This window comes from Crocodylus siamensis, chromosome 2, assembly GCF_052110815.1.
Source record: "Crocodylus siamensis isolate JL-2025a chromosome 2, ASM5211081v1, whole genome shotgun sequence".
NCBI classification, from domain to species: Eukaryota; Metazoa; Chordata; order Crocodylia; family Crocodylidae; genus Crocodylus; species Crocodylus siamensis.
In genome coordinates, this window is record NC_143396.1 from 109,470,066 (window position 1) to 109,496,431 (window position 26,366).

The window sequence follows — 26,366 nt, forward strand, 5'->3', positions numbered from 1 at the left end:
TTTTTAAGTGACAGTGCTTGGGGTTGGTGAGAGCAGTCATGGGAGCCTGGGGGTGCAAGTGGGGGTGGGGCTGGCTGAGGCAGCCATTGGGGGGGGGGGGTGCAGCAGCTGGCAGGGGATGGGGCCAGATGAGGCAACAATCAGGGGACTAGCGTGGGGCATGTGGACCTTGCAGGAGGTGGTGGTAGCCCCTGTTGGGGGGCCATAGCCTCAGTTTGGGGGCAGCAAAATATATATTCATGTATTCATGAAACATGTATTTAGAATTCCCTTTATTATTATGATAGCTGGTAGGCTTCCACATTGCTTTAACACTGCAGATATATCAATAAAACCCAACTGATTGCTCACTCACTCTCTTGCTCTTTTGTTTTACTTGTACAGGAACATGGATTTGGGGGTATTTTACAGAGTTACTTTGGGACTTTTTTTTTTTTTTTTTTTATTAAAATCAGGGATTTTTCAGTTTTCCAATAGGGAATGCCAGAATTCCTGCTAGGGAGGCTAGTGGCAGGACCCTGCCTGCTCAGAGCTGGCACCTTGGACTCATCTGGCTATGGCTGACCTCCTGGACAGTTCAAAGCATGCCACCAACCCGGAACATCTTCTGGGCAATAGCTGCCCAGATGGCTGGGCAGCGGGCACATGTGGCAATAGTGCCACACAGAGGCCAACTCTGCAGCCACAGCCCACTGGCAGCTGGCCCAGAGGGGCAGATGCCTCTACTGGCTATGCAGGTCCCATCCAGGTCTGGCAAGTGCAGCAGGTCACAGCCAAGCAGCAGCCCCCACTGCCAGACTGCTGCAGTGGGTAGAGGGTGCAGGGAACTCTCACCCGCTGCTTCAGCAGTCCAGCTGGCACAAGGGGTAGTATCCCCAGGTACCAAATGGCTGGGCCTCAGAAGCCCCAGAGAGCTAGTAGCCCTGAGCTACTTGCCAGGGCAGCTTTTTGTACTGATGGGGCCAGGACAGGGTGGCTTTCTTTACTGCTGGGGACAGCACAGGTGCTGGCCCTGGGCTCTAGCTCCCCCTGGCTGCAGATCCAGGAAGAGCCAGGCAAGGTTATTTTGTCCCAAGTGGCACAATTTAGTCCGTGCACGGGAGTGTCCAAACACGTGCACTGAGGGAAAAAAGCCCTGGTTCAAATTTGCACCGCTTCTATTTGAGCTGCTGCAAGCACACATGCTTGAATGTGTGGACACGCTCATATAGGCAACGGCATTTAAGGTAAATTTTAATGAACTGTCACAGGGTTCTTTTAAAGATCTTTTAGTTTAAATCATCCACATATACAGAATACTGTTCTGCACATCTTTATATGTGCAAATGTGAACTCTTCAGTAAACTACAACACAAAAAGAAAGCTTATAAGTGGAAACTTGGACAACTAGGGAGGAGTGTAAGAGTATTGTTCAGGCATGCAGAAATGAAATCAGGATGGCCAAAGCACAACTGGAGCTGCAGCTAGCAAGGGATGTGAAGGGTAACAAGGGTTTCTAAAAGTATGTTAGCAACAAGAGTAGAGTCAGGGACAGTGCGTCTCCCTTACTGAAAGGGGGGAGGAGGTGTCAATCTAGTGACAGAGGAAGCAGATAAAGCTGAAGTACTCGATGCCTTTTTCACCTCAGGCTTCACAACAAGGTCAGCTCCCAGACTACTATACCAGGCAGCACAGTTTGGGGAGGCCGCAAGCAGCTCTCCCTGGTGAAAGAACAGATTAGGGACAACTTAGAAAAGCTGGCTGCGTTCAAGTCCACAGGGCAAGACAGAATGCACTGAAGGGTGTTGAAGGAGTTGCTAATATGATTGCAGAGCTATGATTTTTGAAAACTCGTGGCCATCATCTTTGAAAACTTGAGGAGTTTGAGAGAGGTCCTGGATGATTAGAAAAGGAAAAATACAGCACCCATCTTTAAGAAAGAGGAGGAAGAGGATCCAGGGAACTACAGACCGGTAAGTATCACCTCAGTTCCTGGAAAATTCATGGAGCAAGTCCTCAAGGAATTGATTTCTAAACACCTGGAGGAGAAAACGGGGATTACCAGTCAGCATGGATTCACTAAGGGCAAGTCATGCCTGGCCGACCTGACTGCTTTCTATGATAAAAAGACTGAGTCTGTGAATGCAGGGAGACCGGTATGATGCATCTTGACTTTAGCAAGGCTTTTGATAAAGTCTCCCACAGCATTCTCACAAGCAAGTAAGGGTTCAATGAACAGATTGTTAAGTGGACAGAAAACTGGCTAGATCATCAGGCTCAGAGGGTAATAGTCAATGGCCAGAAGTCAGGTTGGCAGCTGGTATCAAGTGGAGTGCCCCAGAAGTTGGTCCTGGGTCCAGTTTTGTTCAATATTTTCATCAACTATCTGCAAGTTTGCAGATGACCCCAAGCAGTATATATGCTGGAGAATAGGGCTAGGATTCAGAGGGATCTCAATGAATTGAAGAATTAGACAAAAAGAGGCCTCATGAGGTTTAACAAGGACAAGTGCAAAGTCCTACACTTAGGATGGAAGAATTGCGTGCACTAGTACAAGCTGGGGACCAAGAGGCTGGGCAGTAACTGCCAAAAATAACTTGCAGGTTAGACAGGAGAATAAGCTGAATATGAGCCAAGTGTGCTCTTGTTGCAAAGGCAGCTAATGGCATACAGAGTGCGTTAGTAGGAGCGCTGCCAGAGGATCGAGGGACGTGATTATTCCCCTCTATTTGGCACTGTTGAGGTCACATCTGGTGTCCTGTGTCCAGTTTTGGGGCTCCCCACTACAGAAAGGATGTGGACAAATTGAAGGGAGTCCAGTAGAGGGAAATGAAAGGGGGTTCAGAAGCATGACTTCTGTGCAGAGGCCAAGGGAACTGGGTTTATTTAGCCCAGAGAATAGAAGACTGAGGGAGAATTTAATAGCAACCTTCAACTACCTGAAGGGTGGTTCAAAAAAGATGGAGCTCAACTGTTCTCAGGGAAGTTTAGATTAGATATTAGAAAGAATTCTCACTAGGAGGCTACATAGCAAAACCTGGGAATAGATTACCCAGAGAGGTTGTGGACTTTCCATCCTAGGAGGTTTTTAAAACCCTGATAGACAAAGTCTTGGTTTGTAAATGATCTAGTTGGGGATGGTCCTGCTTTGAGCAGGGGGTTGGACTAGATCACCTCCTGAGTTCCCTTCCAACCCTAATTTTCTATAATATACACACATCTGCACAGCTCTCACCATATAGAAGGTTGGATGGCAACCCTGAAACAAAGGCAACAGAATCCCTTTGTCACCCAGAGCCCCCAGTTTGGACACACAAAATATCATTAATGACCTCCAATCCCTCCCGAAAAAATGATTATCATCTCCAGGCAGCCATGGTGGACAAGTCTGTCCTGGCTTACAGACAGGCTTTCAGCCTCAAACAGCATCTCTCCAGGAACAAACTACTCAACTTCTATTCCAACTAGACCTTGTTTCAGACCCAGATGCCAGCTGTACCCCCTCATCACCACAGACCGCATCATCACTGGGCCAAGTAACAGGGGATTATAACATCCAAGGTTCATTCACCTGCTCATCCACCAACATCATCTAAGCCAGGGTTAAGCAATTATTTGGGCTGGAGGGCCATTTAACGAGCTTTCATGAACTATTGAGGACTGGAGGGGGGAGGAGAGGGGGAGAGAAAGGAGAACAAGGGAAGGAAAAGTGCAGCCAATTGATACTATCTGGCCTGCAAAACACTGCTGGGAGCCTGAGGAAGGAGTGCTGTGCCCACGCTGCTCTGCTCTGCCACAGCTGCAGCCACGGCTGGACAGGGCAGCATGCAGATTCCTCCACCTCCACCCACCCTCCAGCTTTCTGCTAGCACTTCATAGTTCCAGCACTGCAATAGCTAGGGCAGGGTATGATGCCGTGTACCAAAGAGCTATCCCACTATCCACCGTAATGACCTGCTGCCACACCAGTAAAGTCGGGCACATGGACTCACCTCCAAGTGGCACTGCAACACTCATATGCGTTGCATCACACCTCATCACATGCAAGTCCGGCCGCTGGTGGCTGCAGTGCCATGACTGCACAGCTGCAGTCCCAACTGGAAGCCAGGTGGAGAAGTATGGATGCAGGGGGATGAAGAGATAGGCAGGGGGTGAAGGAGTCTGCATGCTGCACAGCCATGCCTGGCCCACCCCAGCTGCAGGAGAACAGAGCAGCGTGGGGTGCAGCCCTCCTTCCTCAGACTTCTGCCAGCAGCTGGAATAGGATCAATTGACAGGCCAGATATGGCCTGTGGGCTGTATTTTGCCCACCCCAATTTATGCCATCACATGCTTACTGCCCTTCTGCTGTCTACACTGAACAGATGGGACTCCCCATCCTCAGAGATTTCCACGTATAAAGATTTCCACTCTCCATCCTTACAGTTTCCACACATAATGAATGAACGCAGATACAGTGTCCACACCAAACGGACACACACAAGCCTATGGCACAACACTTTAACCTCCCTGGACATTACGTTGCTGACCTCAGAGTGGTTGCTCTCAGACAACAAAACTTTAAAAAAAAATTGAACATGAAACTACAGAACAGAAAATCATCCATGAACTGGACTGTATTAAGCATGGTCTAAACTAAGACTAAGGATTCTTATCCCATTACCTGGATTAGGTTTTTATAACCCACTAAGGAATACAGGAGTTAACTGCTTTGTTTTTCTACCTCTACTCAGCTGAGTCCCTTTCTTATTCCTCCCCCCTTCCCTGCCCCCTTGTATTAAAACCCCTGCAGTCCCCTCAGCATCAGAACAAGTGACACCCTCCTCCCTCCACTTATCAAGGCTTAGGCTGTACCTCTCCCATGTAGCTGGTCTACCCTGCCTCCTACCTGAACACAGACTAACCTGGCTAAGTACCTCCCTCAGTCACCCCTAGTTATACCTGGCTCTCGTTACACAATAAACTGTGAGCAGAATAAAGCAGAAGGCAGAGTAGGTTTACACTTTATAAATTAACTAAAGTACATATATCTGTAAATATAGAACTACGTGTGTGCGCACGCCCAAAAGCTTGCAAAGAACAATTTTTCCAACAATCAAATTGGTCTAATAAAAGATACCATGTTTACCCACAGAACCTCATCTATTTATACACACACACACACTCTGCATAAGTTTCATGTATATAAAGCTATATACTTAGACACACACACACGTCCCCAGGCACACATACACCCCCACACTTAGGTCCATCCACCCATACATCCCCTCCCCCACACACGTACACACACGTACACATACACACGCCCCCGCCCCGCAACGTGTGCCCACACACGCACACCCCTGCACGCTTCGGCGGCTTGAACCTGCCTGCACCAGGCGGGTGGGAGCTTCACCCGCGGTAACCTCGCGCTGCCCGCATGGACCCCCGTGCACCCGCTGGGCTGGGCTGGGCTGAGCGGTGCGGATCTCCGGCGTCCCCCCCGCGCCCAACCGGGCCTCGGGAACAAGCCCCACCCAACAGAGAGCGGCGCGGCGCGGCGCAACGTGCCTCGCCCCCTCCCACAGGCTCCTCACCGCTGCCTCCTCGCCGCTGTCGCTATCCCCACCGGTACGCGCGGCACTGAAAAAAGGCGGGGCTCCCGCGCTCATGCGCGCGGGGCGGAGAAAAAGCTGAAGGTCGCCTCAAGCCCCGCCCCTGCCGTTGCCCTTCCCTTCCCTTCCCTTCTCGGGGCGCACGCGCAGCTCCTCACCTTCCTCCGTAGTGCGCATGCGTAACTTTTGACTGTCCCCACTGGCCGGAAAGTTGCACCTGAAAAGCCGGGGGGGCGGGGTCGGCTCGTGACGCAGCGTGGCCGGGATCCTCCCAGGGCCACCTTCGCCCCCGTGCGCGGGTGCCGTCTGCTGGGTGCGGGTGTGCGGGGCCGGAGCGCCATGGCCGCTGGCTGGAGCCGCGAGGAGCGGGAGCCGCTGCTAAGCCCGGCCGGGGACAGGCCGCTGGAGGAGGGGGAGGACAGGTAGGGGCCGTGGCGGACCGGGCTGCACTACAGGGCCGGGCCCGATGGCACCTGCTGCGGGTGTCTGCGGCTTTGCTGGAGGCGCGAGGCTCCGCGCCCCGCCCTGCTTCCATCTGAACGTCTGTCCGCAGCCGCGTCCCAGAGGCCGGCGTCTGGCAGGGATAGCTAGCCCCTCTTCTTTGCCCCGGCAGACAGCCCGACCTAGCCAACGCTGTGGGAAGGGATTTGAAAAGTATCAGTACCGGCCCCCTCCTTTTAACTTGTGGTGCTTCCCTCTTTGCTCTGAGCTGTCTCAGCTTGGCGTTGTGAGCCCTGGGTTTCCTTGTGAAAGGAAAAGCTGCGCACTGAGGGCAGGTGTGGCTTTGGAGGAGGTTCAGGCTGCCTGCAGAACATGCTCTTGATGGCCTGGAGGTTGAGAAACGTTGCATTAAGGACCAGAGAAAATGCAACAAAATCATAGAAAATAAGGGCTCCAGGGGACCTCAAAAGATCCCCTGCTCTGGGACAGAATGCTGCTGAGATCAGAAGATCCCAAAAAGGTGTCTGTCCAGTCTCCTCGAAGACTGCCAAGGCTTTTTTTCAATTGGATTTTTTTTCCTTTCTTTCACCTTTTTATTTTTTTGGTTTAAGATACAGAGACGTTGTGGAAACCCAGCAGCATTATAAGAGTAGATGGCGGTCCATTTGGGTGATGTACATAACCATGTTTCTCAGTAGCATAGGTGAGTAAACCTGGCATCCATCCACCAGAATTTCCACACTAGGACTGGTTTGATTTGAGAAATTCAAGCGGTCGGGGCATTAAAACTGAATCCACCTGTTCTTTCATATAACTAATTTGTTGGCTAGAGAAGATAAAGCCAATGAATTAAAAAGTATGTACCTCTTGTGGGGTTAATGTGCAAAAATATCTTCCATCTTGTTTTCTGAGTAATAGGTTGCAAAATGGTTGAGAGAAAATTGTGAGGCAATAACATGGCACCTGAGTCGTGCTTCCAGTTGGAAAGATGGATCAGTCTTCAGTAGTTTTCAAACTTCCTTAAGCCACAGAACTCCTTCGTGCTTGTTGGTTGTAGCCCTGTTGGTCTAAGGACATAGGCAGACCAGGTTCTTTGGGTAGATGTGGTATCTTTTAGTAGACCAGCTAAATAGTTGGAAAAAATTTCCTTTCATAGTTTCATAGATAGGAGCACCCACCCGTCTTCAGGCGTAAGGAGAGTCTTCTGGTGTTTTGTGTGCTCTCCTGGGTAGAATAAAAGCTAAAATGCAAGTCTGTGAAAATACAAGTGTGTGGCAGTGAGAATCGGAGGGAATGGGGTATAGAGACCGGTAGGTGTGGAGGAGTGGGGAGACTGAGCTGGTGGTAGAATATAGCTGGCAAAATGCAGACAGGGTGCCTGGGGTTATCAGATGGCAGGTTATAATGTGCCATAAATCTGATTTCTATATCTTGTCCATGATTTTTTTTGTATTTAGTAGATTTATGAAGTAAAGTTCATAGGCTCATCTATGAAAGGTATTTCTTAAATTCCCTTTGAGGATTAGAACTGAGCCATTGGAGAGTGAGTAATTGTCTTGTGAGACATGTACACCCACAGGTAATTGGGTATTTTTCTTGATAGATTTCCATTGTGTATTCATTCTGGTGTGCAGATGTTGTTTGGTTTCTCCTACATATATTCCATCAGGGCATTTAGTGCCCTGGATGAGAGAGATTATATTTCTGGAGGTGCAGGTGTAAGACCCAGGAATAGTGATGGTTCTGCTGTGGTGTGTAGTTACTGTGGGACTGGTGGAGGTGTTTTGGCAGGTGTTATATTTTTTGTCCCATCATGGTCTGAATCTGTTCAGTATGCTTTGGGCCAGAAGTTTGCTTCTGGTTATGAGGTTGGTGAGGTTTGGTGCTTATTTAAAGGCCAGGATGGGTGATTTCACAGACCTGCATTTTGCATATTGGCTTCTGTTCTACCCAGAAGAGCATACAAAACATCAGCAGACTCTCCCTATGCCTGAAGAAGGGTGTTTGTGCACAAAAGCTTGCAAAGAACATTTTTTTCCAACTGTTTAATTGGTCTAATGAAAACCTTGTCTGCCTAGAACCCTTTCATATCACTTGTACTGTGGAACATTACCCCTGGTTCACTGCCCACAGAGCCAGGTGACCCAGCCTGACATGAGAAGCATGCTGCCTCACAGCGCACTCTACCAATACTCCGGATCTCTTTGTGGAGCCTCTAATGCTGTAATACACAATCCCAGGTTTCCACAGACCCTAGCTTGAAAACTGCCATGCTAGATGCTTATATTTATTCAGAATTGATGTGGGGCATACTTGCAACTTGATGCCAAAGCTAAGGTTACTCTGTAACGTGCAAAGTTAAATCACCGAACATTAAACTTGACAGTATTTAAGAATGAGCATTTTTTATGCTGTTGACATCTGAATTTTGTATTTTGAAGTATTTTTACGCACAAATGTGTACTTGTTGGGGACTGCAGTATTTTTTACTCAATATAGTAAAATTATCTTTAACTACAGAATAGTTTCAGCTATCTCACTTTTTTCTGTTGGTTAACATGATATTGGGGTGGCTTTAGGATTTGATGATGTAAACACAAATGAAAATGTAAAACTACTGTTTGATATCAAGAAAATCCTTTTTTGTGAGGGGAAATGATCCTATTCTCATCCAGGGCAAACTTGCATTCATTTAGTTCAGTCAGAGTATCATTATAGTCTAGTGTTTAGCATATAAAAATGCTACATACAGACATACTGCAGTGTCTGTTTGGTTTTTTTTTAAGTTCTTTAAGAGTTTTTCTCAGTGAGGAAAAATTACTGTTCTTTCTTCCAGGGCAGGGCATGTATAGTACTTTTTATTGCTACTTGGAACTTCAGCTTGAGGATATAGCCTTTTCTAATAGAAGAATTAGCTTGTGGTATCTGTTTTTAAAATATTTCATTCAATATATAGATGTATATGTATATAAAATGGAGTAATGTAAAATAAAGTAATTCCAATTCTCTCTTCTTTTTAATGCATCACAGGTTTTTCAATTGTAATTATGTCAATATGGCCATATCTCCAAAAGGTTTGTAAATCCTAATGATGAATTATTATAATCTGTATTATAATTAAGTACAATAAAAGTTTTGTTCTGATCAATGGGATCATTACTGCTGAAGTCTAATTCTTCAACAAGATTCTGCTCAGATTCTCCACTGATGGGGTTGAAGGCTTATTTAGGAAATAGGAAACTCTTAAATAAAAGTACTCCTGTTGTTATGTTAATTCCTCAAACACTAAACCTATCTTATTTAAACTGAATCTGTTTTGGCCTGTTGCACACTTTCAGAATAGCAACATAGTTTTTAAAATTGTGATCAATGACCATCCACAGCACGAATTTGCATTACCACATAAGAATTTGTACAAAGTGTTAATATTTTTCTTTTTTTACTCTGAACTGCATTGTTTGGTATAACATATTTTCTATATACTGAAATGTGGTATAAGTAATATGTAATATACAGTATATTAGCTTGTACTCTTTACTGGTATTGGAATAAAACTGTGGACCTGGGCAGAGGCCCTGTTACTTGCAAGTTGAATTGACAAAACGTCCAGAAATTCCAATCAGGATTATATTATATTCCCGTTGTACTATATACAGAATAGACAAAAAGGAGAGACAGTCCTTTCTTGGGGAGTATACAATGGAAATAAAGTTAACAATAAATCAAAACAGTTTTGATTTATTGTCAGAAAGTAGATCTGAAAGACTAAACTGAAAATTCCCTTTTCCCAGTCTTCTTTGACAGCTTCTTTAACATTCCATGTAAAATTGGTTGTTTGTTTTACTGAATCAATAGAGGCTTAGGTTATTAATCCTGAAAGATTAGGTTTTCCAGTCTTTTTTATTGTTCCTAGTTGTTGTATTATACCATGATCACTACATTAAGGAAATGTAATGTGTAATGCTGGTATGTGTAATTATATTCTTACGTGTAAGCATGCACTAAGCTTCTGGAAATTCATGGTTTAAGTAGAGAGAGGGAAGGAGGGAGGAAAAGAAGGAAGAAAGGAAAGAGATGGAGAGTTAAAAGTGCTAATGTCAAGGTAGAAGGCTGACATAAGAGGAGAAGAGAGAAACAAGAGCATACCTTCACCGAGAAGAGACTCTGGGTAAATAAAAAAGTTGAAGTTTTGGGAAAAATAAGATAGGCATATATGGAAGTTTCAGTTTTTGGAAATAAACACCTCCAGAAATGATGTAACATGATATCTAGGGGGAAAAAATGGAACCAGAGATTTACTTGTATATGGGCAGTCAAATTCAGCAGCTGAACAGTAAGTTCATAGAAAATTGTGGCCCTAAGATTATTTGTTTTTCTCTGAAATTCTTTTAGCAGTACTGGAAATAAAACGCACAGAACACTATTTATTAGTATGTTGGACAGGTTGTTATAACTTTAAAAAATGTTCAGTTTAAAGATTAAAAAAGCCTATGAAAATATCCAGGATTATTACAATAGAGCTAACATTTGCACTCATGGGCCACATCCAAATGAGCGTGGCCATATGGTATGTGACATATGTCTGCAGTGGCACATACCACACATTCAGCTGTTTTCCACACTGCAAGGTAGCAGCATGGGGCGGGGTGTTGACCCCAGGATATCCAGGGACCAAAAAAAAAAAAAAGTAGAGTGACGCATGCAGGGGCAGTGCGCACTGCTCAAGACCAGATCTTGGTTAGCCAGACTCTGAGCCACAGCATCACCACTGCAGCCCCAGGAGGCCTCCAGTATCCCAAGTAAGGCTGCTGGAGTCAGCCCAGTGCTGGTTACCCTACCCAGGGTAACCTGCTATGCACCATAGGGAGTGTGATAGAAGTGTTCCCTGGGGGCAACTAACAGTGTTGCAAGATGTATTCCTGCTTCTCCCCACAGAAACAAATGTTCACGCTTATGTGGACATAGCCATGAAGGTGATTCTCGCTTGTTCCAGCCTGGTTTAAAAAAAGCTGTAGTAGACTCTAGCTACACAGGTTTTGGGTAGGATCCATATGGTCTAAAAATAATAGATGATTCTTGTTAGTCTCTTTTCTGTAGACCACCTTGCAGGCCTGAGCAAAGATGAGGTATGTTAAGGTAGAAGTAACATGGGGAGAAACCTATTGGGCTTAGGGCAGCCCGAATATATGGCTGTCATGGTTTCAGCCTCTCTCTAACCTTGGAGCAGACCAGAATCTGCAGAGTTGGCTGTTATTTCTACGCAGTGGGCCTGTCTACACATTGCCATTCAGCAATGTTACTGTACTGTGCTTTAGTACTTCCTTTTAGAAGTTCTAAAACAGAGCAGTAACTGCCCATACTGCGCCGTACAGGGGGTGCATGCTTAAATTTCCCCACTACATAGCCATAGTGGTACACTGTAAATGGGGAGCATGTTGCTATAGTGACATAGCTAGCATTTACATTTAGAGCAGCGTGATTGCTACATCGCCGTAGCATGCCTTACTGCAACATGGCTGGTGATCACATGTAGACATGTGTGATTGCTATGTCGCTATAGTGTGCCATATGGTGATGTAGCATATTGCTATGTTACCATAGGGTAACATGTAGATGTGCCCAGTGTCTAGAGACATAGAAGAGAATTTTACTTATTATGGAGTGCTGATTCCAAAATTGTTTTTGTTTATAATATGAATGTCATACTGCATTTCTTAAAATCACTTTATTGTTTCTGCAGATTGATCTGACAGCAGATGCAAGTTTCTTGGGCTGGGTTATTGCATCATACAGCATTGGTCAAATGGTAGCCTCTCCCCTGTTTGGTTTATGGTCCAATTACAGACCAAAAAGAGAACCTCTTGTTGTTTCATCTGCTATTTCAGTAGCTGCTAACTGCCTTTATGCCTATGTCCATGTACCTGCTTCACACAACAAATTCTACATGCTAGTTGCTCGTGCCCTCGTGGGGTTTGGAGCAGGTAATTAATTACAGTGTAACTTTCACTTTTGAAGATGGCTTTTTTGTCTTGCTTAAGAGAGCTCATGGTTTATGATTAACTACATGTTTATTAGGTAATTAATATGACATAGTAAGGAATTGGCTAGTCCTGTACAAAGGTTTGCAAATTAAACACTTTCTTGTATTGGGAAAGCAGTGAGTACCTTGACCAAACTGGTATATAAGAAAGAAAAGTTGAACAACTTGTGATTGGAGGATAATTTCTTTGCACTTATGTGAATAATTTTTATCTTTTTTAGGTAACGTAGCAGTAGTTCGATCATACATTGCCAGTGCTACTTCTCTTACAGAAAGAACTAGTGCTATGGCCAACACTAGTGCTTGCCAAGCTTTAGGCTTCATTCTAGGACCAGGTATAGTGTGTCTTATTTCTTTATGCTTCTGAAACAAATCCCATTCCTTTGCTGTCTTGGAGGAAAATGTACATTGTTGTGATTGGGAATTTCAACACTAGCATCGTGAACAAAACTTTGGATTTGTTAGCATAATATGTTGGGGTATCCATAAGTTACTCTGTAGATATTGTCTAAAATATCTCTCTTCCCACCACCAGCCCCTACAAAAAACACAACTATGCAAGTCGTATTTAAATGTTTCAAGTATTACTCTGTTCATTACATTTTTGGTGGCAGTTTACTAAGGGCTTCTGAACTTATGCAGCAAATCTGGGCCATTGTTTTGTGACTGATTAGCTGACAAAAACATTTCCAAAATGCCTGATTGGACTAGGTGCCACTAAAGACTCTACAACTGGCTACATGTTATTTAGGGAGAGTAGTTTGACATTACGTGTTCATGCAGCCCTGACTCCATTCTAGCGATAGCCACAGATTCCCCCTAGCATTGGAAATATCATTATAAAACGTGTAGCACATCTCTGGTAATTCCTTGCTAGAGGGTCGTCTGTGGATGGTTATCTGGTTCTGAAGTCAACTTTGGAAAAATCATTAAAGGGGACATACAGGCAAGGAGGGTATCTCCCAGTATGACGTGCATATAAAAAATGCGGATTTCTGGCACGTGCTTCTGCGTTTTGGTAGGAAAACTTGATGTACTTCCCGGTAGTTACAGGCAAAGGGTAGAACTACAGAAATATACAAACACACTTTCACTTTATTACCTGTTTTTTCTTTTTTTGGGGTGGAGTTGGGGGACAGAAGGGAAGAGTTAATATAGTCGCTTCTCATTTTCTGTTGTCTAGCAAGAGGGATGTTTTGAGTTGTAGAGCGAAAGCTTTCCTAGAACTGGGAGACTAAGTAGTGATAACCAAGACTATTCATGGGTAATAAATTCTGCAAGTAAATTCTGAATATGGTGGTAGTTAATTTTCCTGTCTTGGTCTTGTGCGCTTGTTTGACTGGTTTTGAGCATTATACTGCTGGGTATCCAGTATTTTCACATGGCTTTCCAGAGATTACGTACGGCAACAGTACATATGCTTCCCTTTAGTTGGGATGCCATTGGTTTGAGTTGGATATTCCTAGAATGATAAAATATTTATTATGTTAATATTTCCTATTTATTCTGTCAAATCTTGTTCTATTGATCTCCTTTCAAATGTTTTTATGTTAAGTTTTTCAGACCGGCTTTACTCTTATGGGAGAAAAAGGAGTAACGTGGGAAACTATTCATCTCCAGCTGAACATGTATACAGCACCAGTTCTGTTGGGAGCTCTCCTTGGGGTTATTAATATTATTTTAATATTTGCCGTATTCAGGTAATCAGATAAAAAAGAAAGTATTCTTGTTTGAAGATTGTCAATGGCTTGTGAAATATTTCTGCTTATAATAAAAGATTATATTCTATACTTAACACAATTAAATCCACTGCAATTTTAGAGTACAAGACAGGACTTTCAAACTTAGCAATAATGTGAAAAGCGGTGACAACCTGCAGCATGTATCAAGCTTAATGTTTTTAGTTTATTTTGCAAACTTCCTAGCTTCTGTGGTGTAAAAGGCAGTCACATTTTGCTAAACAAAACGTAGTGTTAATAAACTGTTGAAAGTTAAAAAATTATTGTTAGTGTCATTAGCTTAGACTTGATGCATGTAATATTTGCATGTAAGTTACTGTCTAACTCGCATTATATTTTGTAGCTGCTAGGCTTCAGAGATGCTATGTTTGTGTGCATCTGTCTCTGAGAATGACAACTTCTTCAAGCAGGAAGAAGTATTTATGTATTATATTGTCACATTATTTACAACGAACAGATCATTTAAACTACAGTTTATGTTGTGCAGCCACAAAAACTTATCCCATTTCCAGAGGTGTAGGTGAAGTTCACCCAATCACATTGTCCTCTATGGCAGTCTGTTTTATGTGTTCCTAATATGGAAAGAATTATTTATTGGAAATTCCAATGCTATAAATGTTTTTTTGAATGCAGGCAGTAAACAAGAGAGTCTATTCCAAAAGTGAATTTAGATCCATGATCCTCAAACAGGGTGCCAAAGCACAATTCACAAAGTAAACCCAGAAATTTCAAGTAGGACTATGTAGTGCCAAAAGCTTTCTAATTTATTGTGGTCTTACTGACACAGCAGAATTGGCACTTTTCTGTAGTGAAAAAAAAGGGATGAAAACTCAGAGCTGGCATTTTCGTAGTGGTGTTTTGAGTCTAAAAAGGTTGAAACTCACTGGTTTAAGTTATTGATGTCAGTTACTTTGAGAAGAACTTTAAAAGAGCAATGTGGCCTGATGTACCAGTTAGTGGCTTTTATTTGTAAAAGAGAACCTGGGAAGGGTGTGTGAAAATGAAGAGGTGCAGTGCACCCCATAAATTATCTTCCACTTGCTTGTTCTGCAAGTACAAATGACTAGGTCTCTTGTCTATGATCAAATGTTTTTTTAATGACAGACCTGAAAACAGGTTTTGTTTACCATAATAATAGAAAGTCTAGCAGGATTGGAAGACACTCTTTCTCTTTTCTTGACAGGCATGTATGGGCAGCTAATTCTTGCCACAACTTATAGTGGAGAGTAACTCCCACGTTTAGTCCTATAAGAATTCCCAAAAACTTAGACGGCCAAAGCACTGGCAGGGGACTGCACTCAGAATATGCAATAGCAATCCCTGGAATGTGCAATAGGAATCACATTTCAGAGTATCTGTCATTTGCACAACTTGCTTTATTTTGTGTTTTATACTTTTGGTGCATCCATATAAACCTTAATAAGCTAAATGAGCAGCATAGTCCAGAGGCTGATTCCTTAGGACTGTTCCTACCATTGAATGTGGTGTAGAATCATTGTGTAATTGCTGTTTTGCACACCTGAGAGAAGATCCTGTTTTACAGTACATGGGTCTGGCAGTGTTAACTCAGGCATTTAGGCCAAACTTGAACTGTGGTTTAAACAAGCCTTTAATCATAGGCTCAGATTTAAGTTTATTAATCACTTTAAGACCTTAAATCTGAATTGTCTTTGTTGTGCAGAAGTTTTTCTTTTAATTTGATGGTCTTATTCGGCTTATGTTTTAAACATGGCTTGAGTTGTAGAAACAAAAAAATGCCATATTGAATTCATGTAAGCTCAACTTGAAATGGGCGTAGGTGGATGATAGAGATACTGGGTAAAAGTACTGAAGCTAATTAGGAGGAAAGCTCTTATCAATTATTTATTATTAGAAATGTTGTAACCAGCTGAATTTAAAAAATGAAGTAGGTGTACTATGTTAACGAGAACCATTTTCATTGTTTAGAGAACATCAAGTGGATGACATGGGAAGGCAATGTAAAAGCATCAATTTTGAAGTGGAAGGTAATACCATTTTTTTCCTTGAAAACTGGTGCTTTTTGATACTGCAATTTATTATCACTCTGTCTACAAACAACATCTTTTTATTTTAAGGTCCACCTTTCATTTAGAAATATTGCAGGGGATTAGGCAACTCATCCTTAATATTGGGAAACAGAATGATACGTTCTCAGGTTATACATCTGTGATTTGAATCGGTATTGAATCACAATTATTGTCATCTAGTGATTGTTTTGTGACAGCATGTTTGAGATGAGCTATTGATCAGTGCAGAACCTTCAAAATGTTCATCTTGTAAAAACCTCATATCACATTTTTCAAATATCAGTGTTATTCAAGTCTATGGGTTGCAAATGTATTTAAATTATAGGTAATATATTGTTGCATTTCTCTCTTAAGAAACAAACTTTTTTTTTTTAAGTAAATTTGTCTAGCAGTATGCACCCAAACTGGCAGAGACTGCGCATTATACTCTACTAGCTACAGACATGAATTCGTATAAAGTATAAGATTAGAGCACATGAATGCATTGTACAGCCTCTTAATTCTGCAGTTTATTATTATGTTTCTACACAGAAAATGAAGATGCGAGTCAGGACATCCAAGGAAACATTGACCACGTTGCTGTAGTAGCAATCAACTTCATTTTTTTGGTCATCTTGTTTGGCTTTGCCATTTTTGAAACGTAAGCCTACTCAGTTTCTCTCACAGTTCATTAATTTATAAAGATGCAAAAATATAACACATTTGTATATTTTTTAGTATGTTGAAGTCCTAAAAACTCAAGCTTCTATGTATTCTAAACTTTTTAATTGAAGTTATTACCATATTAACTGTTTTGATAACATTCTGTTATCTAACCTGATAAGCAGGATGCAGTTAAACAGTTTTACTGTATTTTCCCCTAGTGTTATATTTCTGTGGCATACAATTTCAGTTGGCGCATCTACACGTTCCTTAATGCACTGTAGTTACTGCGCGTTTAGCTTAGTACTTCCTTAATGAAGTAGTAACTAAATGTGCAGTAACTACGTTTACTGTACAGTAGTCCTGGCACACTATTTTTTGTGATGCTTACTGCAGTTGCCTAATAACACTGTGCAGCAGGCTATTAGCACGGTTTTTGACTGGCGTGCTACTGTGCAGTGTTGTTAAGCTCTACCGCACAGTAAACATCTCAGTGTAGGCGTGCCCAGTGTAAAGTACTTTGGTGCAAAGGAAATTGGTGGTTCAACTTTGACTGTAACGTAAAACAGAATTCCTCATCATGTGTGGTCATTAAAGATGCTGTGTTCCTTGCACAAGTACAGATGTATACCCCCAGGGTCCTAGTCAAATTGAATGCAGATAGTTGAATCCTATTGACCCAACTTCAGTCATTTCAACTGAATGCATTGTTCTTTTACTTTCTGTTCATGAACTTTTGTATATCACTGCAGTGCACTTCTGCATAATTATTGCTTTCCACTCCAGTGGAGGTTTTCTTTCAGTGGTTATTTCAATAGTTTTTTGACATACAAAATAAAATATAGTTTTCAAAGTAATTTAGTGTTTCTCAGAATTTAAATCTCTAGCTGTTGCTTTTATAATGTAGTAGTAGTAATAGGATTTAATATGCATTCAGAAGAATCAAATAAGTTATGTCTTTTAGTATGGAGATGACTTGCTTCTAAATCTGAATGTATAAACTGATCATTTTGAAGAAATAAGTTTTTTACTGGGGTTTAAATAATATGTGATGTTTCTTGTGACTTTATTTGATATGCCTTACACATCAAATGCTTTTTTATAAAACAATTTGAATTGATTCAAATTTTAGTTTGGTAAAAATTAAGCAATTTAGTCTACCTATGCATGATTAAATTGGCTCAGAAAACAACCTTAGATTAATATATATGGCTGCCTACAATAGAATTTGGATGGGACATTCACTCAGGTGTTTCACTTTCAATGGGAAACCCCACCCCCCCACCCCAATGGATGTCCCATAGTACTAAAAGGTGTAGGGGTGGAGTAATTAGCGGACAACAAATTAAAGGTATGGTGAAGTTGGGAAGGTGGGAGGTCCCAACAATACTGACTGCTACTCGGCACCCAATATGGATTTTAAAAACCAACGTCCTGAGTCACTGTGTTATAGACGGGCCCCGCCAGAGAGTGATTGCCCTAGAAAAGGAGTTTCCCATACCCACGGACGGGCCATTGGTCTGCTCAGAGTGGGATGCAGGGAATACTAAAGTTGAAATGCAAGTTGAATTAGAAAAGGGAGCAAAACCATGTTTTGTGCATCCCTATCCCTTGATGCCTGAGGCTGAAAAAGGGGTGAGTGAAATGGTGCAGGGACTATTGCAGGCCAGATTGGTGAAGCCCACCGTTTCTCAGTGGAATTCCCCTTTATGACCCATGCGAAAGGCTAGTGGGAAGTGGAGAATAATGATAGATTATCGGGAAGTGAATAAAAGGACAAGAAAATTAGGCCCAGTAGTTAGCACCCTTCCCGAGATGTGGGATGCAGCCCAAAAGACAGGAGCTTCCCATTTTACCGTAATTGAAGAGCCCTTTTCTCCCCAGCACCACCTAGGGTGACAAGGAACAATGGTAATAAGCGGTTGGAAAATAGGTTTAGGTTAGAGATCAGAAGGCAATATTTTACAGTTAGGGTGGCCAAAATCTGGAACCAACTTGCCAGGGAAGTGGTCCTCGCCCCTACCTTGGGCAAATTCAAGAGGATGATCACCAGTCTGGGGTCTTGTGAACCTAGCATTCATTCCTGCCTGTGGCAGGGGGGACCCTAGCTACTATGGAAACTATGAAACTTCCTGGACCGATAGAAGCTGCAAATGCTTTTGATACTGGGAGAATTGCAAAGCATCTTTCTAAATGGACAAATGTCCAGTCATTCTTGTTACATTGCTACAGTATAAAATCTTTTAGTGAGTTGCAGTAACGGTGGGAAAAGGAGTGAAGGATTTCAGCAAATGAACATCTGTTTACTTACAAGGGTACTAGTGATTACAGTGTACCTGGCAGAACTTGCATTATATGAGAAGAACTAAATTGGTAGTTCTCAACTCGTGGCCCAGTTAGCACACTGCAGTGGTCTATGTGACACCCTGTTAAAACATGTTTTAAAAGGGTTCACAGGAAATTGTGTGGGTGCAGCCCACATAACATGTTGAGAGCTGCAGGTGTGGCCTATTTTGGCAAATAGGTTGAGAACCTCTAAACTAGATGTATAAATTCCATTAACACTAATGATAGCTATGTTGAAAAATTGCTTACAGATTAAATAAGGTGTATACATGCATAGGACCTGATTTTTTTCCTCCTTATTACTCTATATAATGCCTTTGTAAATCCTGTGAAATAAAGTGTACAAAATGTTCAGTGGAGATGGGAATGGCGAATCAGGTCTATAGAATTTTTCTGGAGAAAGTTATGGATAATTAAATTAAGTTAAAAGTAGTGAGACATTCTGGGCTCTGGCAGGAAGGAAGAGTTTGCATATGCCTGTATCTGATAAGTTACAGAACAGCGGTTCTGGTACAAGTACCACCAGTGGTACACGTTAGCAGATTTATTATAATTACTTTATGACGACAAATTGCTGGTTGTATCGTTTTAAATTTGTGGTGCGCAACCTGTTAGAGTTTGGGAACTGCTGTTATCGAGCAAATATCTGACAGCTACTGTTAAACAGCCTTTGTTCATTTCCCTTTACTTTGTTTGGTTTTTTTTTTTTTCCCCTTTTTTACTACCTAGAATAGCTACTCCATTGACAATGGATATGTTTTCCTGGCCCAGGAAAGAAGCTGTTTTTTATAATGGAATAATCCTTGGTGGAGTTGGCATTGAATCAATCATTGTCTTCATGGTGGTTAAAATAATTTCTAAAAAGTAAGTCATTGGAGTTGCTTAGGGGTTTTTTTGGTTTTGCTAAACTTACTGTAAAGAGATGTCACAAAGGTCTAGAGAGCTTTCTATCAAGGCTACGCTACACTACACTAAGAACACTTTTCCAGTGCAGGAATCCTAGTAATCTTAGTTTGAATACAGGCAAACTGACATGGTTTGTTTTCACAAATGCATTAAATCAGCTACAGGTGCAGCTCAGCAGTTCTGCAACCTGAGAACCCAGTGCAGCAGTGGCTGCTATTTTTGCACTTTCTGCTGCTTCTCCCCCTTCCCCAAGGTAGCACCTGGAGCTACTGCCCTGCTCACCTCTCCCTTCCGTCCCCTCACCCCTCCTTACCTGCCCCTAGGGATGCTACTGAAAACGATCAGGGGAGGAAAAAAAGTAGAAAACATAGCTATATCGCAAAATTATGTTAAAAATAGAAGCAACAGTAAACATGGGTATCCTGGTCGGGTATCATTCGTCTCTACACCTCTAACCCATATAGTTCTCAGGTATGCCAATAGAAGTTTGTAAACATACTCTTCATGGACTGAATTAATTTCTATTGTACTCTAGCAAATAATTACATTTAAGAGGTTGTCTTCAGCCATATGAATGAGCTGTGAGAAATTATGGTTTTGCATAGTAAGTGATATTAGATGCTGCTTTAAAAAGGTAATTGGTCACAATTAGTTACAATTTTTTTATTCAACAGGACTGGTGAGCGTGCGCTACTCCATGGAGGCCTAATAATTGTCTTGGTTGGATTCTTTATTTTATTACCTTGGGGGAAAAAATTACCAAATATCCAATGGCAAGGTATAACCATAATTAATGTAAAACTGCAGTCTAAGCCTTTTGTTAAAAACTTTTTAAAATGGTGTGCTTTGTTTTATTTCACAGCTATAAAGAATAATTCCATTCCAAGAGCAACCTTCAGTGAAATTTTTACACCTTTATGGAATATGCAAACAACGCAGCTACCGTTCAATCACACAGAAGAGCCAACGGGATGTCCTGTTTTGCAGTCCTGGTGCCTGTACACACCTGTGATCCATCTCTCACAGTATATAGCCTCTGATATACTGATAGGATTGGGCTACCCAGCCTGTCATGTTATGTCCTATACTTTATACTCAAAAATTCTCGGACCAAAACCTCAGGTAAGCACAAGACCTAGGAACTTTATTCAGATTTTGTTGTAGTAGATTATGTATGTTTTACATAATCTGTTTTTAGATCAAAGCTGCTTTTTATTATAGGATGATTATTCTCCTTGTTAGACATTTAAAAACAAATCATAAAAACATATCTGCTAGGAGTAACCTTTGCAGAAGACAGAAATCAAATTGATTTGTATATTTCAAGATAAGAATAGACCATTATGATCAGTTACTCTACATTGTGCAACTTGAGCCAGAAATTCCTGCATTTGGATCTCCCCATTGTGGTTCAGATCACATATAGTATTTTTAAGAATGGCATAAAACCTTAATTTAAAATTTTCAAGCAGTGGAGGATCCACCACACTTTTAAATAATGTGTTCCTATAGGTAATTATCCTCACCGTTGAAGGAAAAACGTGCACCATATCTTAGCCTGTTTTTGTTATGCATTTTTGCCTGTACCTAAATACCCCATTATAGTTATAAATCTTACCATGGAGTACTTACTTACTTACAGACTGATCACATTACATCTTTGTCTTTTTATTTTCCTTTTTAATTAACTAAATGCAATCTTAGAAGTTTCATGGTAAGACAGGTTTTTCCTTGAATCACACTTTTTTTTTTTTTTAATGTAATGCAGTCCTGTCTTGTCAATATCCTTTTTTGGAGCATGGCTACAAAACTGGGTATATTGTGCCAGTACTCCTTTCACCAATGCTGTATACAGAATCTTTGTTGCCTCCTAGTTTATTTCTTTATAGTTTTACTTATCCATCCAAAAAATGCATAAGCCCTCTTAACCCTTGCATTGGAAGCTTATGTTCAGCTAGTTATCCAGCATGTTCTGGAGTTGTCTTCATAGTTGCTGCTTTCCAGTATACAGGGTGTCATCTTGTAAATGTGACCTGCATCCTTTGTTTCTAGGTATGCTTTGACATTATCTGCTTCAAAGTCAGAGAACAGGAACAGCACAACACTGCTAAGGAGACTGATCTTTTTTTTTTTGTTAAAAAGGATATGTTCGTGAAGAAAATACAACATATCCTAAGCATACATGCCCATGAATTTAGTACGCTCTGTATTTTTGAAAGGCAGAACAAAGAAATGAAGATTTTTTTCCAGACTTAGGGCTGCAGACTTAGGCCATAGGTAGAGAATCTAACCTTCAGCTGACTCCCCACTCCCTTTCCTGCTTAATTAAAGCTAAAACCCTAGCTGATTTTGAAGACTGACTTCCATGGGCGGATATATGACTTGGAGAAGAGCTAAAGAGTCTCCAGAGTTGTGAAATGAGAGCAGCTAGCAGATAACCCTTTAAAAGTAACTTTGCTATTTAATTAGTGGAACATTAAGATCATTTAAAAAGTATAACCTCTGTGGACTGAGGAATAGTGAGTCATTAGGTCACTTGATTCCCTCAGCTGCCTGAATAGTAATACAACAGCTACTGTATTGTGGAACAGGAATGAAAGCGGGGTGCTTCTATCCCAAGTTAAAGTATCAACTTCCCTGCTTAATCTGTACACCCTAGTTCTGGGGTGCTGTTTTTGGCAGGGGGGTTAGAGGAAGGTTACACATTGCGTGCAAGAGAATATGGTAATTAAACTACTTCTCTGGGTTATTAAATGTCTTTTATCCTTAAAAAGACATATATGTATATGTGTCATGTATACCAGCATGTAAACCACAAAATAAAACATCATAATCCTAAAGACAGAGGGACAGAATATGAGGACCCATTACAGCACTGTAAACCTGTTCCCAGAGCATTAAGTATAGTTTGTTCTGTGTTCCTCCAAGGTTGTGGGGAGGGAAGAGAGATTGTGCTGAAGTGTCCGTGACTACAAATATGAAACTTCTTTGTTCATGGTTAAATTAGCCACAAGGGCTACTAGAATGCTGAGGGTTATAGCACCAGGGAAAATTCCTAGTGTGTACAGTGCTCTGGGGTTTTCCAAACTGAATATTAGTTGTGGATGATTCCATTTTGGGGCACTCAATTTGCTGTTTTCAAGGGGCTCAGATATTCAGAAAACGATGAGTCTTCTTTAAGGTGTGTCGGGTTATGTGTAGTGTGTGAGGTGGGGGAAACAAAGCACTAGTTTGCTGAATCAAAGTAACCTTGTCTTCTACAAAGTAGTATTAAAATCTTTTGATAATTAGGTAATGGTGAAAGAAAGCCTTGTGTTACTATTCATTCACACAATAAATGTTTCTTTCATGGGGAAAGAGATTTTTTTTTTAATGTTAATAGTTTTGTGCCATTATAGAGGAAAAGATTGGCACATTCTTCCAGTCACATTTTATCATATGCTTTCAGTCCTGAAAACTTTTACCCATTAAAATATGATCAAGTTTTGAAAAGTGAGAACTTTAATATGCTAATCCCAGGACTGACATGAATCTTTGGATTGCTATGGAGGGTACCATTGTACAATAGCCAAGTTAGATAGATGTTAAAATCATCAATACAGGGGTTGTCAAACAAAAGTACATAAGGAATAAAAATGAATGTGAATATATGTCTGAGCCATCGAGATTAAATTTAGTCTGATATTCAAGTACTTCTCTAATTTGTCATGATGTCAACAAACAAGTAGGGGCTTACAGTAATGCACCAAGTAATAAACTGAGGTTGCTGTTTAACTTCAGTTTTCATGTGTTGCAACTTGAAATGTATTGAACCAGCAGGTAGCATAATATGGTAGAGCTGTAACTTTCCACAAGTACAGAAGGTGTATTGCAGCATCTCCTGTCATCATCAATGTGTTTTCTAATTTTTACTTAAAAAACAAAAACAAAACACAAGTAGTTAATCTAGTAATGGTGAAGAAAAGAGCAGTGACTTTTCTGATAACTTCTCTTCTTTTTCTATAGTCATTAAGATTTCTTGTGAGAACAACCAGCTGTCAAATTGCTGTTATTCCTAACCTCGGTACTTTGATCTATTTCAGGGTGTCTATATGGGCTGGCTAACCGCTTCTGGAAGTGGGGCACGCATACTTGGGCCAGTGTTTGTGAGCCAGATATACACTTACTTCGGACCACGTTGGGCATTCAGCTTGATTTGTGGAATAGTTGTTCTCTCTCTCTTACTTTTGGAAGTAGTATACAAAAGACTTATTGCATTTTCAGTCAGATATGGGAGAATGCAAGAGTAGAATTTTAGCTACATGTAAGGGAAAACCACAAAAATATTTATTTATTTTTAACAAGGGGTGCCTAAACCCAGAGCCTTGTTGGCAACATACTAGAAACTATATAGACCTGTATTTCCAGTCAAGTGATGACATTTATGAAGAATGCATATTCTAACATACACCGTTCCTTGATTAATGGAAGTTACATGTGCTGCCTCGGAGGAAGGATAGGGACAGGATCTATCAAGAGTAATGCATGTTAGAGTAATAGAGGCTGGAAAGGTGTTGCACCCATCTACAAAAGAACTATGAAGGCTGTGCTTCAGGTACACCCTTTTTAAAAAGAAATAAATGTTGCCTTGATTCTATGAATCAGGATTATTCAACATCTTTTTTGCAACCACAAAGTTGATTGAGCTCTGTGCACTCTTTAAGAAACCATCTACCTCTTAAGTGAATATTTTAATTGTTTCAGCAGGCTAATCACTGCTAACAAGCAAAAATTTTTTAAAATACTCATCACTTGTGCAATAGATCATTTAAAACTTGAAAAATCGAGCTTATCTGAGACTTCAAAAGGAATATATTCACTAAGGTTAGAATTTGGAAAGGAGTTTAGAGGACAAACTCTCTGTATTTTTATGGGATTTGGTGTTTAACTTGTGTTGATTCCTCAGTGGAAGAAAATACCAGCCTAGAATGAGTGCTGCTTGAAAACTAAGTATGCATCCATGAATGATATGCTAGTTGATTTTTGCACAAGCAACAGCAGTTGAAGTAGCAGGACCATTAACCACCAGTCCCAAATACCATCTTTACCTAATAGAACAGGAAAATGACAAAGCATTCCTTTTACTAGTATTCTGATTTCTTTGTTATGAAGAGTTGCAGTCCCCTTTTATGGAAGTAGGCACACTACCACTGAACCATTAGTGCTAAAATTCCTCATTCATTCTGTATAATTAGAGTGCAGGGCACCTAATGTATTAACTCCACATCATGTATTAACTCCAAGCAGGTACATGTACTTATAAATAATATTAAGAATGAGGGGGAAAAAACAGATTGGATTCGCTAACAATTTTTTTTTATCCTTATAAGGTGTGTATAATGTCTGTATTGCAAAAACAAGAGAGAACATCCCTTTTCTGTTCATATTTTTGAAGCAAATATAACCTAAAACCTGTAATTGCTCTTTAGCATGTCTTTTAAGAATTGATCATATTTTTAATAGCACTGACCTCTATATATTATGCAACCTGTAATTTAAGTATCTGTCGTTAAGTTCTCATATTTAAATGACTAGTGAAGTAAAAAGTTAATTTTCAAATACTATAAGTAATATCAAAAGTCTTTGGTTTTTTTTTCCCCTCAGGACTTTAAGCTATAGAAGCAGAAGCACTTAATATATAGAGAAATGATACTTGCTTTCATACTGTAGCATGTGGTCTTAACTTTACTTAAGCTAATATTAAAATATTTGTATTCAAATAGTTGATGTAAAACAGTATTATAATGTAAGTCTCCTTGTTGCTTAAAGCCAGAGCACATTCTAGTAATCTTTGTGACTAAAGTTAGTTAAAATCAAATAGTTTTCCAAAATGACTGTTGAGAATGGTACACGTGAATTAATTTGTCTTCTAGAAGTTGGTTCTAGGGTTTGCATTATGGCTAATAAGTTATATATTACATATGCTTCAGTGCTGCAAGTTGGCTCTTAAAAAATGATGGACACGTAAGTATATAATCTGCTGTGATCCAAACCCATGGAAGGGTCTTTTTACTAGAACAGTAGACAGATTTATTTTTTTAGAACATATGCTTTTAAAATAAAGGCTACTCTAGTTTAATTTAACAGCTGTAGGAGACTGATCTAGTGTGTTAAAGAAAAAACTAAAAGCAACCTGAGCTAGCCAAAGTAACTAAACCAGAAAATTAAGATAGCCAAGGGTCACGTTGTTTAGATCTGAAAAATGAAGATTGCATGAGTGGTTAAAAATAAACAGATGGAGAGGCTGAGTACTAGCCTTCTTCCCTTTTCAGTCTTAATTAAGCACAAAGTAAATCTAAAAAAAAATGTAGAATAAAACTTAAGAATGCTAAGTTTAAGGATTAAGACTTCTGAAAGCATAAGTCATAGTATGCACAGGGATTCTTATTCGCAGGTAAATTATTACCACCAAAAGGAGTGACATAATGAACCAATGAAGAAAGATATTATTCTAGAATTACATTTTAAACCCCTTTGCTCTGGTCTCAAAACATCAGATGCCATTCATTGATCATGAAAGCTTTACAGGATGAAGAGGATGGGGCAAGTAGGAGGGTCTAGGAAATGCTGTTTCTTCTAGGGAATAATTATT

The 26,366-nt window shown here is 40.8% G+C and overlaps 2 protein-coding genes across 5 annotated transcripts in view; one reads left to right on the forward strand and one right to left on the reverse strand.

Moving 5' to 3' along the window:
- ABHD18 (abhydrolase domain containing 18) overlaps positions 1 to 5,687 on the reverse strand; it is a 48,142-nt gene extending 42,455 nt beyond the window's left edge. For 3 of the 4 annotated variants that reach the window (XM_090036564.1, XM_090036566.1, XM_090036567.1), the window contains exon 1: positions 5,556 to 5,687. The gene's annotated coding sequence lies outside the window, so the exon portion shown is untranslated. Of the gene's footprint in view, positions 1 to 5,348; positions 5,492 to 5,555 lie in introns of those variants that run through there. The other variant, XM_090036565.1, reaches the window with a different exon arrangement.
- Positions 5,688 to 5,763: 76 nt separating this feature from the next.
- MFSD8 (major facilitator superfamily domain containing 8) lies at positions 5,764 to 26,264 on the forward strand. The gene is made up of 12 exons (XM_090036571.1): positions 5,764 to 5,995; positions 6,626 to 6,717; positions 9,045 to 9,088; positions 11,755 to 11,995; positions 12,276 to 12,389; positions 13,610 to 13,754; positions 15,741 to 15,799; positions 16,373 to 16,481; positions 19,559 to 19,693; positions 20,410 to 20,513; positions 20,598 to 20,857; positions 23,818 to 26,264. Exons 1-12 carry the CDS (start codon positions 5,913 to 5,915, stop codon positions 24,022 to 24,024), a joined length of 1,593 nt encoding a protein of 530 aa, XP_089892697.1. The 5' UTR covers positions 5,764 to 5,912; the 3' UTR covers positions 24,025 to 26,264.
- Positions 26,265 to 26,366: the final 102 nt, after the last annotated feature.